The sequence below is a fragment of the Pecten maximus genome, chromosome 15, assembly GCF_902652985.1.
Source record: "Pecten maximus chromosome 15, xPecMax1.1, whole genome shotgun sequence".
Lineage (NCBI taxonomy): Eukaryota > Metazoa > Mollusca > Bivalvia > Pectinida > Pectinidae > Pecten > Pecten maximus.
The window spans coordinates 13,763,161-13,782,230 of NC_047029.1; the positions used below are offsets into that span (position 1 = coordinate 13,763,161).

Below are 19,070 nucleotides of genomic sequence, written 5' to 3' on the forward strand. Positions count from 1 at the left end.
TTTACTACCAAGTTTAAGGTGACTTTGTACATTGGTTTGATGGACTTTGTACATTGGTTTGGTGGACTTTGTACATTGGTTTGGTGGACTTTGTACATTGGTTTGTCGGACTTTGTACGTTGGTTTGGTGGACTTTGTACATTGGTTTGATGGACTTTGTACATTGGTTTGGTGGACTTTGTACATTGGTTTGGTGGACTTTGTACATTGGTTTGTCGGACTTTGTACGTTGGTTTGGTGGACTTTGTACATTGGTTTGGTGGACTTTGTACATTGGTTTGTCGGACTTTGTACGTTGGTTTGGTGGACTTTGTACGTTGGTTTGGTGGACTTTGTACGTTTGTTTGGTGGACTTTGTACGTTGGTTTGGTGGACTTTGTACGTTTGTTTGGTGGACTTTCTACGTTGGTTTGGTGGACTTTGTACGTTGGTTTGGTGGACTTTGTACATTGGTTTGGTGGACTCTGTACATTGGTTTGATGGACTTTGTACGTTTGTTTGGTGGACTTTCTACGTTGGTTTGGTGGACTTTGTACGTTGGTTTGGTGGACTTTGTACGTTGGTTTGGTGGACTTTGTACATTGGTTTGATGGACTTTGTACGTTTGTTTGGTGGACTTTGTACGTTGGTTTGGTGGACTTTGTACATTGGTTTGATGGACTTTGTACGTTTGTTTGGTGGACTTTCTACGTTGGTTTGGTGGACTTTGTACGTTGGTTTGGTGGACTTTGTACGTTGGTTTGGTGGACTTTGTACGTTGGTTTGGTGGACTTTGTACATTGGTTTGGTGGACTTTGTACATTGGTTTGGTGGACTCTGTACATTGGTTTGGTGGACTTTGTACGTTGGTTTGGTGGACTTTGTACATTGGTTTGGTGGACTCTGTACATTGGTTTGGTGGACTCTGTACATTGGTTTGGTGGACTCTGTACATTGGTTTGGTTTGGTTTGGTTTGGTTGGTTTTGGTTTGGTTTGGTTTGGTTTGTTTGGTTTGGTTTGGTTTTGGTTTGGTTTGGTTTGGTTTGTTTGGTTTGGTTTGGTTTGGTTTGGTTTGGTTTGTTTGGTTTGGTTTGGTTTGGTTTGGTTTGGTTTGTTTGGTTTGTTTGGTTTGGTTTGGTTTGTTTGATTTGGTTTGGTTTGGTTTGGTTTGTTTGGTTTGGTTTGGTTTGTTTGGTTTGGTTTGTTTGGTGTCGGGACACCTTAACCACTCGGCCACCGCGGCCCCTCTTTGTACATATTAAACTGTTTTTATATTTCCTACATAAGAAATTGCAGCCATCTCGAAATACACATGTTAAGCTTCTTCTCCAGTTCCACTGGTGCCATTGAGCTGGAAATGAGGATGTTAAGGAAGGGGAGCCAACAAAGTGTTGTTATTCTTCAGCCTGGTAGGAAATTTGACATGGCAGCCATTTTGTAAGAAGGTTGTGCAATAATGGTTTTCCTGAACAACTATTTCAAACATCTTCTCAAGTTCCAGCAGTGGGATTCAGCTCTAACTTACCAGAAATGATCCTGTGATGGTCCTGATAAAGTGTTGTTATTTTTTTTGGTCGGTATGAAATTAAAGATGGTTGCCATTCCAGCCATACCAGCCATTCTATTGAGCGGGCTGAAGTTAGTAGCGGATTCGTTATTCCTTATTGGGGATTCGAATAACGAGATTGGGAATTCGAGTAACGAATAATGAATCTGCTGCTGATTTTAGCCTGCTGCTATATATAGGAATACCTTAGTGAACGTCTATACAACCTAATGTGTGTGACCAATCAGACGAATTCTTTTGTAATAAATTGTGTAGACATGAAAGTACATTTTATGTATGTTTGATATTTTTTATTCAACATATAAATACTAAAAAACATATATTCATTTTATGTTGCGAATTAAACCATATATACAAGCCCTTCCCAATAACCACCCTTTCTCCTCGGCAGTGTTTGAGACAATATTCAAACCTTATGGTTAATAATAACAGAAATGGTTGTCCGTGTCCGTAATGATGAAGTATAGTCCATTGCACCGCCAATAATTTACGAAGTACATGTACGTGTTTATGTACATTACGTCATGAGAGGTCACTCAGTCGGCTCTGACGACGAACATTTTCGATTTGACGTCATCCGACACCTCGGTCCTTTTTGTGAGAACGGCGAAACTGAATTGGTCTGTTTGGTAAGTTATACTTCTCTGGTAGTCTTCGTCATCGTTTTTCCGGATCAGCTTGTCAATGCTGTAAATAAAATTATGAAAAGTGGTTAGAATTATTTCCCAAGTAATCATTAATTCCATCAATGGGGTAACTGGGTAAATACCTCAATATTGCCCTCTGATTTTTGAATATGTTAACTCTTACTTTCGAATATGTTACTAGTGCCTTAATAAGATAAATATTGCCTGTAATTCGTTAATTGTCACTCCTGGATATTACATCTTTCGCCCTTGGATACGTCATCTGTTACCCTAGAATACGATAGATATTGCCTTAAGCTATTGTCTTAAATAAGTTTTCAATTGCCTGGAATAAGTTATCTATCATCCTGGAATATTTTTATTATTGCCTGGAAAACGTTAACTATTGCCCTTTAGTACGTTAACTATTGCCCTACAGTACGTTAACTATTGCCCTATAGTACGTTAACTATTGCCCTATAGTACGTTAACTATTGCCCTATAGTACGTTAACTATTGCCCTATAGTACGTTAACTATTGCCCGATAGTACGATAACTATTGCCCTATAGTACGTTAACTATTGCCTATAGTACGTTAACTATTGCCCGATAGTACGTTTACTTTTTTCCTATAGTACGTTAACTATTGCCCTATAGTACGTTAACTATTGCCCTATAGTACGTTAACTACTGCCCTATAGTACGTTAACTATTGCCCTTTAGTACGTTAACTATTGTCCTATAGTACGTTAACTATTGCCCTATAGTACGTTAACTATTGCCCTATAGTACGTTAACTATTGTCCTATAGTACGTAAACTATTGCCCGATAGTACGTTAACTATTGCCCTATAGTACGTTAACTATTGCCCGATAGTACGTTAACTATTGCCCTATAGTACGTTAACTATTGCCCTTTAGTACGTTAACTATTGCCCTATAGTACGTTAACTATTGCCCTATAGTACGTTAACTATTGCCCGATAGTACGATAACTATTGCCCTATAGTACGTTAACTATTGCCCTATAGTACGTTAACTATTGCCCGATAGTACGTTAACTATTGCCCTATAGTACGTTAACTATTGCCCTATAGTACGTTAACTATTGCCCTATAGTACGTTAACTACTGCCCTATAGTACGTTAACTATTGCCCTTTAGTACGTTAACTATTGTCCTATAGTACGTTAACTATTGCCCTATAGTACGTTAACTATTGCCCTATAGTACGTTAACTATTGTCCTATAGTACGTAAACTATTGCCCGATAGTACGTTAACTATTGCCCTATAGTACGTTAACTATTGCCCGATAGTACGTTAACTATTGCCCTATAGTACGTTAACTATTGCCCTTTAGTACGTTAACTATTGCCCTATAGTACGTTAACTATTGTCCTATAGTACGTTAACTATTGCCCTATAGTACATTAACTATTGCCCTATAGTACGTTAACTATTGCCCTATAGTACGTTAACTATTGCCCTATAGTACGTTAACTATTGCCCTATAGTACGTTAACTATTGCCCTATAGTACGTTAACTATTGCATTGGATACGGTTACTATGGTTATTGGTTGCGTTAACATTAACCTGGCGATGTGTTTGCTTATTTTGTTATATTCTTACAATTCCTCATCCATAACTTTCTTTGTGAACAACATTTCACTCAGTCCGGGTATAACTCGATCCAGGAATTCGATCATGGCGACAAACAAATCACAGCTGTCCTCCAAGTCGATGAGGAAAGGTTTACCATACCTGAAAAATGAGGCATTAGTATATAAGTGGTATGAATGCAGTGGTTAAAACCAAGTTATCTCCCCTGTATCATTTTACGAAAATCAAATTACTGCCGTTGTCAAAGTCTGTCAGCTGCTCTCTCGCTCTCTGACGACCCATGAAAAAAAAATCTTTCAATTTGGAAAGTTTGTTGTTAAATTAATTAATATATGACTATGATTTGAAGAGTTGAAGAATGGGCATTTAATGCTAAAATCAGATATAATTTTTTTAAATTCATATAATAAGGTTTAAACTTGATTATTTGTAGACTGTTGATTAATTTATTTTCTTTCCTTTGATAATATCTCTGTGAGTTATAGTCCATCACATTCTTTACATTCCTTTCTGTTAAATATCTTCAAAAGTTTTTTCTCATCCCTTTTAAGCTCCCTGATTTCAATACACAGATTTTATTTTTAGATCTGTCAACCCCAATTAACTTCTTACAGGTCAAGGACCTTTAATGAGACTAATAAATGAGTAAATAGATTTTCCTCTGACACCAACACCGGAAGTTAGACACTGACAAACTTGGGGTAAAAAATGCCATATTAAGGTAAATTTTCAGAATTTGTTGTTTTCCGAAATTTGCTTTTTTGTTTTGCAATACATTGTACATCAATGTTTTGCATGTCTCTATAATATACACAGACATGCTCTGCCACTTTATTCTCAACAATAATTTTAGTTAATTTTCGAGTTTGCTTAAAACTTCCCATACTGACTATGTTGGGCATGCAAAACATATCGTTGTCAAGTTCTTTATAGCTAACTTGATGATCACAATGTTTTTTTAAACTTGAGGTGGAGCATTACTTGGCTAGACTACATGTTGTTTAAGAGATTTGAGTTTCTCTCGTACCATTCTGCTGGCTCCCAAGGGGGGAAGGGTGGGACCCAAAAGGGGGATTCTACAATGCACATTTTGAAGTCATGATCCCAAATCATGAAATGTGGTGCCCTAAAGTAAAAAGGGTTCATGTCTGTCTGTCTATTTTGAACTCATTCGCCTGCCCGAAAGCTTAAGGATGCCAAGTTTGTTTGAATGAATGACCTTTACCTTGATTAAAGGCCACAGGGGCCAGACATGCAAAAATTTTGAAAATTTTCTACTCAATAACCCAGAGGCCAAGAAACATGATATTGGGACATTAGTATACTGTAGTGAAGTGATACAAAGTTTATTTTAAAATGAACGACCTTGACGTACATTCAATGTCACAGAAGTCAGACATGCTGAAATGTTTAAACACTTTTTTTCTAAATACCCAAGAGGTCCAGAGAAGCAGGTGATTGATGCAGGCCTATAGAGCCTCATGTTTGGTTGCTGCACGATACCTGAAGTACTCTTTCAGGCCTAGGGTCAAAGGTCAATTAATGTCATTATTTCTATCAATTGAAAATCAGTTTAAATAAGTTAATATATAAATACTTATAACCGGTTAGCTTGTTATAATGACAATAATAATAGTAACAATGATTTTATTAATTTATGTCCCTTATATTATATTGATGAGTCGGAAGACCCAAAGTTCGTGGAGAACTTGACCTTCAGCGGCTGTAATATGAAAAATGTATTTGTGTCCTGAATTATGGTTGGCACGGCATTTGATAGAGTAATGAACACATGATACACATTCTTGAACCGACTTTATCTATTTTCTCTCAAAGACTATCAGTTTTACGTGAACATGTAAATTCGTCTTTGATATGAAACTGTTCGCGCATGTGCATTACCGTTTTGAAGACAGTGATTATATCTTTCAATTTGGATGTTTAATATTTCAATAATTTTGCCGACCAAGTGGTCCATTCCATAAAAAAACACCACTTTTCACAAGTTTGAACAGAAGCTAAATTTGATAATATTTTTAGGGAAATTTTGTGAATAAACTTGAAGTCATAGGTAAATCACAAAATGTACATGTACACTAGCAACTAATTTTACCTGAGCGCCCCAAGTAACGCCTTTCGGATCATTTCGGCCTCCATCTCATGTTGGTCCATTACTCGGAGAACGTTGATATTCCGGTACTTGACAAACGTACTGAGGACCCCGGAGGGATTCACAATATAAGGCCATCTGTAGAAGAACAATGAAATCGCTTTTAAAATCACTGTGATTCTTATATGTTTAAAAAATCTTTACTCGTCATTCGGACCAAAGAAATCACCTTGTAATGAGTATAAAATCTAGTTATTATCACTTTAAATGTCTGAACTAAACCTTTACTGTGATCACTTTTAAATTGAAACATCACGGTAAAACTTGTATGTAATACTTTGCGTCATATATGATAACTCATGCGCACAGCACTTCCAAATTCTGTAAACAAAAATGTATGGAAGCAAAATATGTAGAAGATGGGGCCTGTTCAAGCAAGCCGCAGCTATCTCGACGATGTACCTTCTTAAGACGCATATTCCAGTAATGCCTGGTTAAGAGGTGTCATTATCATTACTGGAATATGCGTCTTAAGAAGATCTCCCATAATAAGATATGTAAAGATGAAAGGAAGTAAAACCCTCGAACGTCATTTAAACTGTTGCATATCCTACATGGCTCTTCTGTCAGGGAAAGGTTAACACGACAGGTTACTCTGCTGAATTATAACTTGAGGTCTTAAAATGATGATAATTAGTACATATTTAGCAGAATCCGTACATCGTCGAGATAGCTGTGGCTTGCTTGAACAGGATATTGTAACATATTGTTCTACATATTGGTCGGATGTACTCCCGACCTCACTAGAACATGTCCCATTGGTCGGATGTACTCCCGACGTCACTAGAACAGGTCCCATTAGTCGGATGTACTCCCGACCTCACTAGAACAGGTCCCATTGGTCAGATGTACTCCCGACGTAACGAGAACATGTCCCATTGGTCGGATGTACTCCCGATGTCACTACAACATGTCCCATTGGTCGGATGTAGTCCCGACGTCACTAGAACATGTCCCATTGGTCGGAAGTACTCCCGATGTCACTAGAACAGGTCCCATTGGTCGGATGTAGTCCCGACGTCACTATCCCATTGGTCGGATGTACTCCCGACGTCACGAGAACAGGTCCCATTGGTCGGATGTACTCCCGACGTCACTGGAACATGTCCCATTGGTCGGATGTACTCCCGACGTCACGAGAACATGTCCCATTGGTCGGATGTGCTCCCGACGTCACTGGAACAGGTCCCATTGGACGGATGTACTCCCGACGTCACGAGAACATGTCTCATTGGTCGGATGTACTCCCGACGTTACTAGAACATGTCTCCATTGGACGGATGTACTCCCGACGTTACTGGAACAGGTCCCATTGGTCGGATGTACTCCCGATGTCACGATAACATGTCCCATTGGTCGTATGTACTCCCGACGTTACTAGAACAGATACCATTGGTCGGATGTACTCCCGACGTTACTAGAACATGTCCCATTGGTCGGATGTACTCCCGACGTCACTAGAACATGTCCCATTGGTCGGATGTACTCCCGACGTCACTAGAACATGTCTCATTGGTCGGATGTACTCCCGACGTCACTAGAACATGTCTCATTGGTCGGATGTACTCCCGACGTCACTAGAACATGTCCCATTGGTCGGATGTACTCCCGACGTCACTAGAACAGGTCCCATTGATCGGATGTACTCCCGACGTTACTAGAACATATCCCATTGGTCGGATGTACTCCCGACGTTACTAGAACATGTCCCATTGGTCGGATGTACTCCCGACGTCACTAGAACAGTTACAATTGGTCGGATGTATTCCCGACGTCACTGGAACATATACCATTGGTCGGATATACTCCCGACGTTACTAGAACAGGTCCCATTGATCGGATGTACTCTCGACGTCACTGGAACAGATACCATTGGTCGGATATACTCCCGACGTTACCAGAACAGGTCCCATTGATCGGATGTACTCCCGACGTCACTAGAACATGTCTCATTGGTCGGATGTACTCCCGACGTCACTGGAACATGTCCCATTGGTCGGATGTACTCCCGACGTTACTAGAATATGTCCCTTTGATAGCAATAAAATTTACTTTGGAATACGATAACAGTGTTTTAGGTTGAATAAAAAAACAAAATGAATTTAAAATGGCAATATAACCATGAAATTCCATGTTTTGAAAGTTTTTGACATTCTTAAGGACTACAGATGTCTTGAAATGGGGTATGCTACACACGAAAATACACTGTCACGACTAAGTCACCTTGGTGTTTTCTTTATGATTCCATCTGTGTCCTGCAGTAAAAGGAAACCAGGGATGTCTTTCACGCCCATTTCTATTTCTGGTAACGGTTTTGGTTTTGCCGGCTCTGGAAAATAAATCAGTTTAAAATTATAATAATGTCAACAATTTCACACAACGATAAGATTTGACCAACTAGAACTACTATAGCACAAACACGCATTTTCTGGTTTTATTTTGTTGTTAGGTATATAAATCACTATTCATAAACTGTTAGTCAAGTGTGATATCGATTTAAAATGATTGAAAATGGTTGCCCTCCCAAAACGCGGTAACATGTATGCATGTATATATGTAACAGTATATTTAGCTGAATCGACTGTGTCTCTAACATATGTCCACCACCAGTTTGACTTTCTATGTCATTAAATGATGTTGCCTTTTCGAATAAGTGGAAATTGCAGAATTACTTCGTACTATTTGAGTAATTTATATCCAACGAAATCAAAAGGAAGAGTAATTTAGGCGGTGTTGTAAATTGTTAACGTTTTTCCATTTATATTGTTTCTAGTTCTTTGTTTAGCTACAATAAATATTTAACAATCGATATTGTAAATTATTACTAGTCTTTGTTATATATAAACTGGATATCGAACCATTTACACTGTAAATGTTTTCTCTTCTCTGTTTTGTATCAAATGGACATCCTACTATTTATACTGTAAATGTTTTCTCATCCCTGTTATGTATCAAATGGACATCCTACCATTTATACTGTAAATGTTTTCTCTTCTCTGTTTTATCTCAAATGGACATCCTACCATTTATACTGTAAATGTTTTCTCATCCCTGTTTTATCTCAAATGGACATCCTACCATTTATACTGTAAATGTTTTCTCATCCCTGTTTTGTATTAAATGGACATCCTACCATTTATACTGTAAATGTTTTCTCATCCCTGTTATGTATCATATGGACATCCTACCATTTATACTGTTAATGTTTTCTCATCCCTGTTATGTATCAAATGGACATCCTACTATTTATACTGTAAATGTTTTCTCTTCTCTGTTTTATCTCAAATGGACATCCTTCCATTTATACTGTAAATGTTTTCTCATCCCTGTTATGTATCAAATGGACATCCTACCATTTATACTGTAAATGTTTTCTCATCCCTGTTTTATCTCAAATGGACATCCTACTATTTATACTGTAAATGTTTTCTCATCCCTGTTTTATCTCAAATGGACATCCTACCATTTATACTGTAAATGTTTTCTCATCACTGTTATGTATCAAATGGACATCCTACCATTTATACTGTAAATGTTTTCTCTTCTCTGTTTTATCTCAAATGGACATCCTTCCATTTATACTGTAAATGTTTTCTCATCCCTGTTATGTATCAAATGGACATCCTACCATTTATACTGTAAATGTTTTCTCATCCCTGTTTTATCTCAAATGGACATCCTACTATTTATACTGTAAATGTTTTTTCATCCCTGTTTTATCTCAAATGGACATCCTACCATTTATACTGTAAATGTTTTCTCATCCCTGTTTTGTATCATATGGACATCCTTCCATTTATACTGTAAATGTTTTCTCATCCCTCTTTTGTATCATATGGACATCCTACCATTTATACTGTAAATGTTTTCTCATCCCTGTTTTGTATCATATGGACATCCTACCATTTATACTGTAAATATTTTCTCATCCCTGTTATGTATCATATGGACATCCTACCATTTATACTGTAAATGTTTTCTCATCACTGTTATGTATCAAATGGACATCCTACTATTTATACTGTAAATGTTTTCTCATCCCTGTTTTATCTCAAATGGACATCCTACCATTTATACTGTAAACGTTTTCTCATCCCTGTTTTGTATCATATGGACATCCTACCATTTATACTGTAAACGTTTACTTGTCACAGTTATAAGTACACTGTATATTTATACATACTACCATCCTTTAAACACAGGAATTTGACACCATTTCCAACACATTGTCCGTATATGCATGTACATGTACTTGAATTAAATTAGATTCCAAGTTCTAACAAGCCACTATTACCATAAAAAGGGCAGAATCATGGGGTTTTGGTACATGTATAAATGTTTAACCAGCAGCTATATATGTATTATACGTCTCCCACAACGATACTTTCTAATAGGATTTTTATTAAACAGATCGAATCACAGGGACGCTAAATCTAATCATGTTAACCGGTTCATGGCTATATTGTACACATAGATAAGACCGTATCGATTGTGGATGTTTTCAAATACTTCGATATCTAGGTAAATCTGCGGTCGTGGACTACATGTATTTATTCTTTCATTTAATAAAATAACAGTGAAATCGTCTTTTCTGTCAATGAAGTAGCTGAATTGATGTTTCGGGAAAGTCTTCGGTCAAAAATATTCTTAATTTAATGATATCATCATCAAATTGATACAGTAGATTGTACAGGATGCCATTGCATTATTTAAGTGATATATATATATACTTTAAGTTTTGAGCTACATCTTACCATCCACTGGCTTGATTGGGGGTGGGGCCTTCGCTGCCCCAGCGCCCTTCGCACCCTTCGTGCCCCCCGTGCCCTTGGCTCCTCCCGTAGATTTCGTCCCGCCAGCAGCAGGAGCTTTGGTGGCGGGCTTGGAATTAGCTGCCCCTTTCGTTGTCGCCGGTTTTTTAGGTGGCATGGTTCTATGTCGTCTGCTCTGTGACTGTGTATGCTTTCTACGAGTCTTCAACACATATATATATATATCTAGTCAGTAAGTGGGTTTCCCGATAAAGTGAATCTCCCTGTATGACACCAGTGGAAGGTTATTTTGTGGTATTTCCAGAGTGACCTCCCAATATACCAGTCCGTTCTTATTATTGACCAAACACACACATGTCTACGTGTGTAGGTATATTGAGGTATACATATAGGGGTTTCCATTGTAGGTGATTTAATTCAAAAGAAATACGACTGAGTCAGTGAACGGCTAACGTGTAATTTGTATGACGGCCTTGGAAAGGTGACAAGGGTATGAACATTTCCAGATTTAAACTGGCCATGCGTTACGCATGAAAACACGTCAGACCCTAATAAGAGTGTGTTTACCCGTAACTAAGGACGCTAGCTCACAGTGTAAACATACTTGGGGCTAAGTCGTGTCAATACCTACCCTATTTATGAGTCATATTTATCTTCAGACTTTTAAAAGTGGAGTTGTGACGGCAGTCTGCTATAGGTCAGGAAGGTTTAGTGAAAAAAACAATGACAAAAAGTTTAAATTTCTCAGAACTAAACAGTACATGGTAGAATAGAAATAATCAACTTTGACTCGTGTATTGTTGCAGGATATACAACTCGGACTCGGATATTTTGCAATTTTAATCAATAAATTTCTCAGAACTAAACAGTACATGGTAGAATAGAAATAATCAACTTTGACTCGTGTATTGTTGCAGGATATACAACTCGGACTCGGATATTTTGCAATGTTAATCAATAACTCAGGCCTGTGGCCTTCGTTATTAATTTAATTGCAAAATATCCTCGTCCTCGTTGTATATCCTGCAACTATACACGAATCATCGTTAATTATTTCTTAAATAATCACACGCGCTGGCTTATTTACATGTACTGTAGGTGCTAAGGAATCGGAGTATACGGGGAAACCAGCGTGGTCGGATAGGTGACCCCAACATATACAATGACAGGGAATAGTAAACAAATTGTTAATTGATAAACGAGACAAGTGAACGTTGAACAGGAAACAAATACAAAACAAAAACAAACAAGAAATATCTTTAAAAAAAATAAACGGCATAGTTTTAATGCTGGTGGTTATAATGTAAAACTACTGGTGAAATAAGTTAACGAACTACATTGTAATTAATAAATGCGCAGTTTCAGCACGGATAACAAAATTATATCAGTTTGAATCATTTTTGGTGATAATAAGACTGCAAATGTATCATTTGAATAGATGCATCCACTTATTCAGCTTGCATTCAATTTAAAAGGGACATCACGGTAAAAACGTTGGAAAAGAAAATAGGAACGGAAAATATCAGATCATATGCAGATTCAGAAGTTGGAATGTGAAAAACGAGGTATTTAAAAGCAAAAGAAATCTGAAAAATAATAGAGAGAAAATGTACATTACTGAGGACCTAACAAAGACAAGACAATCAATCGTGCAACTCCTAGGAAGGGCAAAATGGAGTAAAGAAATTGACTCTTTCTGGACGTCAGATGGTAGAATTTTCGCAAAAAAGTCTCCATCCAGTGACAAAATCTTAATAAAAAACATTCCTCAACTTCTCCAGATCGTCCCGTCCCTTGGAGCTGAGGATTCAGCAAAAGTCCGCAATTAAAAAATGAACAAATTAATCTCCCAAATTAATGAGAGTCATCATATAATCATGAACAATTGGCGTGTATCCTTAATAACAAAATAGATCTGGTATTATATTGATACAAGTATGGTATAATAAACACATACCAAATTAATGTCAGGTATTAATTAATGTCTGGTATACATGTCATACACACATGCCTAAGTAATGTCTGGTATCATATACACATACCTAATAAATGTCTGGTATCATATACACATACATATTAAATGTCTGGTATCATATACACATACCTAATTAATGTCTGGTATCATATTAATGAATGTCTGGTATCATATACAAATACCTAATTAATGTCTGGTATCATATTAATTAATGTCTGGTATCATATTAATTAATGTCTGGTATCATATTCAAATACCTAATTAATGTTTGGTATCATATTGATTAATGTCTGGTATCATATACACATACCTATTAAATGTCTGGTATCATATTCAAATACCTAATTAATGTTTGGTATCATATTGATTAATGTCTGGTATCATATTCAAATACCTAATTAATGTCTGGTATCATATTCAAATACCTAATTAATGTTTGGTATCATATTGATTAATGTCTGGTATCATATTCAAATACCTAATTAATGTCTGGTATCATATTCAAATACCTAATTAATGTCTGGTATCATATTAATTAATGTCTGGTATCATATTGATTAATGTCTGGTATCATATCAATTAATGTCTGGTATCATATCAATTAATGTTTGGTATCATATACACATACCTAATAAATGTCTGGTATCATATTCAAATACCTAATTAATGTGGTATCATATTGATTCATGTCTGGTATCATATTCAAATATCTAATCAATGTCTGGTATCATATTCAAATACCTAATTAATGTTTGGTATCATATTGATTAATGTCTGGTATCATATTCAAATATCTAATCAATGTCTGGTATCATATTCAAATACCTAATTAATGTGTGGTATCATATTGATTAATGTCTGGTATCATATTCAAATATCTAATCAATGTCTGGTATCATATTCAAATATCTAATCAATGTCTGGTATCATATTCAAATATCTAATCAATGTCTGGTATCATATTCAAATATCTAATCAATGTCTGGTATCATATTCAAATATCTAATCAATGTCTGGTATCATATTCAAATATCTAATCAATGTCTGGTATCATATTCAAATACCTAATCAATGTCTGGTATCATATTAATCCATGTGTGGTATCATATATATTCAAATACCTAATCAATGTCTGGTATCATATTAATCCATGTGTGGTATCATATTAATTAATGTCTGGTATCAAATTAATCTATGTGTGGTATCATATTCAAATACCTAATTAATGTCTGGTATCATATTGATTAATGTCTGGTATCATATTCAAATACCTAATTAATGTCTGGTATCATATTGATTAATGTCTAGTATCATTTCAAATACAAAATTAATGTCTGGTAATATATTAATTAATGTCTGGTATCATATTCAAATACCTAATAAATGTCTGGTTCCATATTCAAATACCTAATTAATATTTGGTATCATATTGATTAATGTCTGGTATCATATTGATTAATGTCTGGTATCATATTAATTAGTGTCTGGTATCATATTCAAATACCTAATTAATGTCTGGTTCCATATTCAAATACCTAATTAATATTTGGTATCATATTGATTAATGTCTGGTATCATATAAATTAATGTCTGGTATCATATAAATTAATGTCTGGTATCATATAAATTAATGTCTGGTATCAAATTCAAATACCTAATTAATGTCTGGTATCATATACACATACCTAATTAATGTCTGGTATCAAATTCAAATACCTAATTAATGTCTGGTATCATATACACATACCTAATTAATGTCTGGTATCAAATTCAAATACCTAATTAATGTCTGGTATCATATACACATACCTAATTAATGTCTGGTATCAAATTCAAATACCTAATTAATGTCTGGTATCATATACACATACCTAATTAATGTCTGGTATCAAATTCAAATACCTAATTAATGTCTGGTATCATATACACATACCTAATTAATGTCTGGTATCAAATTCAAATACCTAATTAATGTCTGGTATCATATACACATACCTAATTAATGTCTGGTATCAAATTCAAATACCTAATTAATGTCTGGTATCATATACACATACCTAATTAATGTCTGGTATCAAATTCAAATACCTAATTAATGTGTGGTGTCATATACACATACCTAATTAATGTCTGGTATCATATATATATACCTAATTAATGTCTGGTATCATATACACATACCTAATTAATGTCTGGTATCATAAACACATACCTAATTAATGTCTGGTATCATATACACATACCTAATTAATGTCTGGTATCAAATTCAAATACCTAATTAATGTCTGGTATCATATTAATTAGTGTCTGGTATCATATTCAAATACCTAATTAATGTCTGGTATCAAATTCAAATACCTAATTAATGTCTGGTATCATATTCAAATACCTAATTAATGTCTGGTATCATATTAATTAATGTCTGGTATCATATCAATTAATGTTTGGTATCATATACACATACCTAATAAATGTCTGGTATCATATTCAAATACCTAATTAATGTCTGGTATCATATTCAAATACCTAATTAATGTCTGGTATCGTATTCAAATACCTAATTAATGTTTGGTATCATATTGATTAATGTCTGGTATCAAATTCAAATACCTAATTAATGTGTGGTATCATATACACATACCTAATTAATGTCTGGTATCATATATATATACCTAATTAATGTCTGGTATCATATACACATACCGAATTAATGTCTGGTATCATATACACATACCTAATTAATGTCTGGTATCATATACACATACCGAATTAATGTCTGGTATCATATACACATACCTAATTAATGTCTGGTATCATATACACATACCTTATTAATGTCTGGTATCATATACACATACCTAATTAATGTCTGGTATCAAATTCAAATACCTAATTAATGTTTGGTATCATATTGATTAATGTCTGGTATCATATCAATTAATGTCTGGTATCATATTCAAATACCTAATTAATGACAGGTATCAAATTAATCTATGTTTGGTATCATATTCAAATACCTAATTAATGTCTGGTATCAAATTAATCTATGTGTGGTATCATATTCAAATACCTAATTAATGTCTGGTATCAAATTAATCTATGTGTGGTATCAAATTCAAATACCTAATTAATGTGTGGTATCATATTGATTAATGTGTGGTATCATATACAAATACCTAATTAATGTCTGGTATCATATCAATTAATGTCTGGTATCATATTCAAATACCTAATTAATGACAGGTATCAAATTAATCTATGTGTGGTATCATATTCAAATACCTAATTAATGTCTGGTATCATATTGATTAATGTCTGGTATCATATACAAATACCTAATTAATGTCTGGTATCATATCAATTAATGTCTGGTATCATTTTCAAATACCTAATTAATGTCTGGTATCATATTCAAATACCTAATTAATGTCTGGTATCATATTAATTAATGTCTGGTATCATATTAATTAATGTCTGGTATCATATTAATTAATGTCTGGTATCATATTCAAATACCTAATTAATGTCTGGTATCATATTAATTAATGTCTGGTATCATATTCAAATACCTAATTAATGTCTGGTATCATATTAATTAATGTCTAGTATCATATTCAAATACCTAATTAATGTCTGGTATCATATTGATTAATATCTGGTATCATATTAATTAATGTCTGGTATCATATTCAAATACCTAATTAATGTCTGGTATCATATTGATTAATGTATGGTAACATATTGATTAATGTCAGGTATCATATATACATACCTAATAAATTTTAGGTATCAATAAGTCACCCGCTAAATATTAAATAAAATTTTTTAACAAACTGTAGTTAACCGAAAAATATGAAACATCTTATTTCATAACTCATGTATGTTGTTTTACTTGATATGTTCTTATCTTACTCTTCCTTTCCTACTTTTGACCTATGCTTCTCTGACCTTTCTCAACCTCCCCATGAGACTGAGTGTTCTAACTATTATTACAAATATGCTATGGTAAACGCGACCGATTGCCCCTCTTCATGTAACTTATTGTTTGATGACCATGGGTAATGATTTAGTTCAGTATCGGGCGGCTATCGGTTGTTTTTACCAACGTACTCACGGTTTATTGATTTCACAAACGTTTTTCGTCTATATTAAAATGTCCCATGTTCTCAATGGCTGTAGGTCTGGCGTGATGTTTATGTTTACAAAACTATTTTTAGTAACACGTGTTCTATTATGCAGCATAACAGATAACTCTAGTTTTCTCTTGATACTTCAGCTCCTCCTCCTGTCCTGTAATGATGTCCATCCTAACCCAGGCCTCCCAGATTATAACAACTGTATATCTATTTTCCACTTGAATATTCGTAGTCTAAGAAATAAGTTATCACATTTAGAAAATTTGGCTTCTGATTATGATATTGTTTGCGTCACCGAGACTCACCTTGATCCTTCTATTTCTGACGCTGATATACTCCTGGGTGGTTACGAGTTATACCGTAAGGACCGGGGAACCCCGGGAGGGGGGATAGCAGTATTTACATCCAGTCTCTTGTGCACCCGTCGTAGAGCTGACTTAGAATTTCAGGTGGGTGAGGTTATTTGGACGGAGATCAACTTTCCATATAAAAAATATCTTCTGTGTACTCTGTATAGGCCTCCTAACATCGCACAATCCTTTTGGAATCATCTACAGAATTCTATAGACACTGCTATTCAGGAAACCCCAAATATAGTATTAGTTGGTGATATAAATGTTGATCTTTTAACTGTAGGAAACACGCACGTTGTGAATGATATTATCCACACCTTTCACCTAACTAATGTAATCGACAAACCGACACGCATAGGACGCACGAGCTCTACCTTACTTGACCCCATTTTACTCTCCGACACGTGTACTTCTAACTTTTCTGACGTAATTGACATTGGCGATGAGGTATCTGACCATAAAGCGACGACTGTAGAACTGACTGTAGGCACAGTAATTATCAGGACGTTTAAACGAACCATAAGATGTTACAATGAAGCTAATTACGAACTTTTTAATAGTAAACTTGACGATACAGACTGGGTTGATTTATTCTCTACCTCGCACTCCCCAGATGACATGTGTGTTAAGTTTACAGAAAAATATTTGGACATAGCTGAGGAGTGCATTCCTACAAAAACTGTTACAATACGACCTAATGACAAGCCTTGGTTTAATTCTGACCTTCGACGTGAAATAAGGAAAAGAGACAGACTTTTAAATTTTTTTAAATCTAATCGCTCTATAAGAAACTTGACGAATTTTCGGAGACAACGTAATCACGTTAATAATCTAAAAAAGCACATAAAAGAACAGTTCTATGCGTACATAAATGGTATTTTAGACCGTTTTTTCTGATTCGAATCCTAGAAATTTTTGGAAAGTTGTCCGCAGATTAATAAAATCTACTGAAACTGTTAATACTATACCACCCCTTGTAAATAATAACGGAGATCTTGTAATGACAGATGTAGATAAAGCTAATATACTAAATGATTACTTTGTTTCCATTTCTACTATTGACGATACAAACATCGACGAGCCAGGGGTCGAACTTAGGACGGACGCTACTATATCAGACATACAATTTGAACTCAATGACATAATCAACATACTTAAATCTTTATCTATATACAAAGCTGTAGGTCATGATGGGATTAGTCACAGTATGTTAAAAAATACTGCAGTATCTGTAGCTTATCCTTTATCATTAATTTTTAGATACTCGTTGGATACTGGTGTCTTTCCAGAACATTGGAAATTAGCAATAGTTATGCCATTATTTAAGAATGGGGATAAACATGTTTCTTCAAATTATAGACCTATATCATTACTCAGTACTTTTGGTAACGTTTTTGAACGCTTAGTTGTGAAATTTTTGAAAAATTATTTACTTGAAAACTCACTTATATATAAATACCAGTCAGGTTTCCAACCTGGTCACTCTACCGTTCATCAAATGATAGAAATTTTTCATACTGTTTGTGAAAATTTGGAAAAAAAGCAACCAACGTGTCTAGTTTTTTGTGATATCTCCAAAGCGTTCGATCGTGTGTGGCACAAGGGACTAAATGTAAAATTAGCTAATTATGGAATAAACGGAAAACTTTTAAAATGGTTAAATAATTATATCAGAAACCGGAAACAACAAGTTTTCGAAGGAATTAGTAAATCTTCCGTCAGAACTACTAATGCTGGCGTTCCTCAAGGGTCAGTATTGGGTCCTCTTCTTTTTATCCTATATATAAATGACATATCAGATAACCTTGAAAGTCTTTCTAAATTATTTGCTGATGATACCTCCTTATTATGTTCTGGTCGATCGCTCT

At 35.0% G+C, this 19,070-nt stretch overlaps 1 protein-coding gene across 1 annotated transcript; it reads right to left on the reverse strand.

The window, feature by feature from the left end:
* Nucleotides 1-1,822: 1,822 nt before the first annotated feature.
* On the reverse strand, nucleotides 1,823-11,118 carry LOC117343962. Its single transcript, XM_033906530.1, has 5 exons — nucleotides 10,721-11,118; nucleotides 8,190-8,295; nucleotides 5,910-6,044; nucleotides 3,806-3,937; nucleotides 1,823-2,234 (listed from the first exon to the last, which is right to left on the reverse strand). The coding sequence occupies exons 1-5, from the start codon at nucleotides 10,893-10,895 to the stop codon at nucleotides 2,084-2,086; spliced, it is 699 nt and encodes a 232-aa protein (XP_033762421.1). The 5' UTR covers nucleotides 10,896-11,118; the 3' UTR covers nucleotides 1,823-2,083.
* Nucleotides 11,119-19,070: the final 7,952 nt, after the last annotated feature.

Excerpts from the sequence above, each read along its gene's own strand:
- LOC117343962 (XM_033906530.1), bottom strand. The coding sequence starts at position 10,895 with ATGCCACCTAAAAAACCGGCGACAACGAAAGGGGCAGCTAATTCCAAG. Across the intron at positions 6,045-8,189 it reads ATCATAAAGAAAACACCAAG|ATGGCCTTATATTGTGAATC; the intron begins GTGACTTAGTCG and ends GTTCTTCTACAG. Across the intron at positions 3,938-5,909 it reads GCGTTACTTGGGGCGCTCAG|GTATGGTAAACCTTTCCTCA; the intron begins GTAAAATTAGTT and ends CTCATTTTTCAG.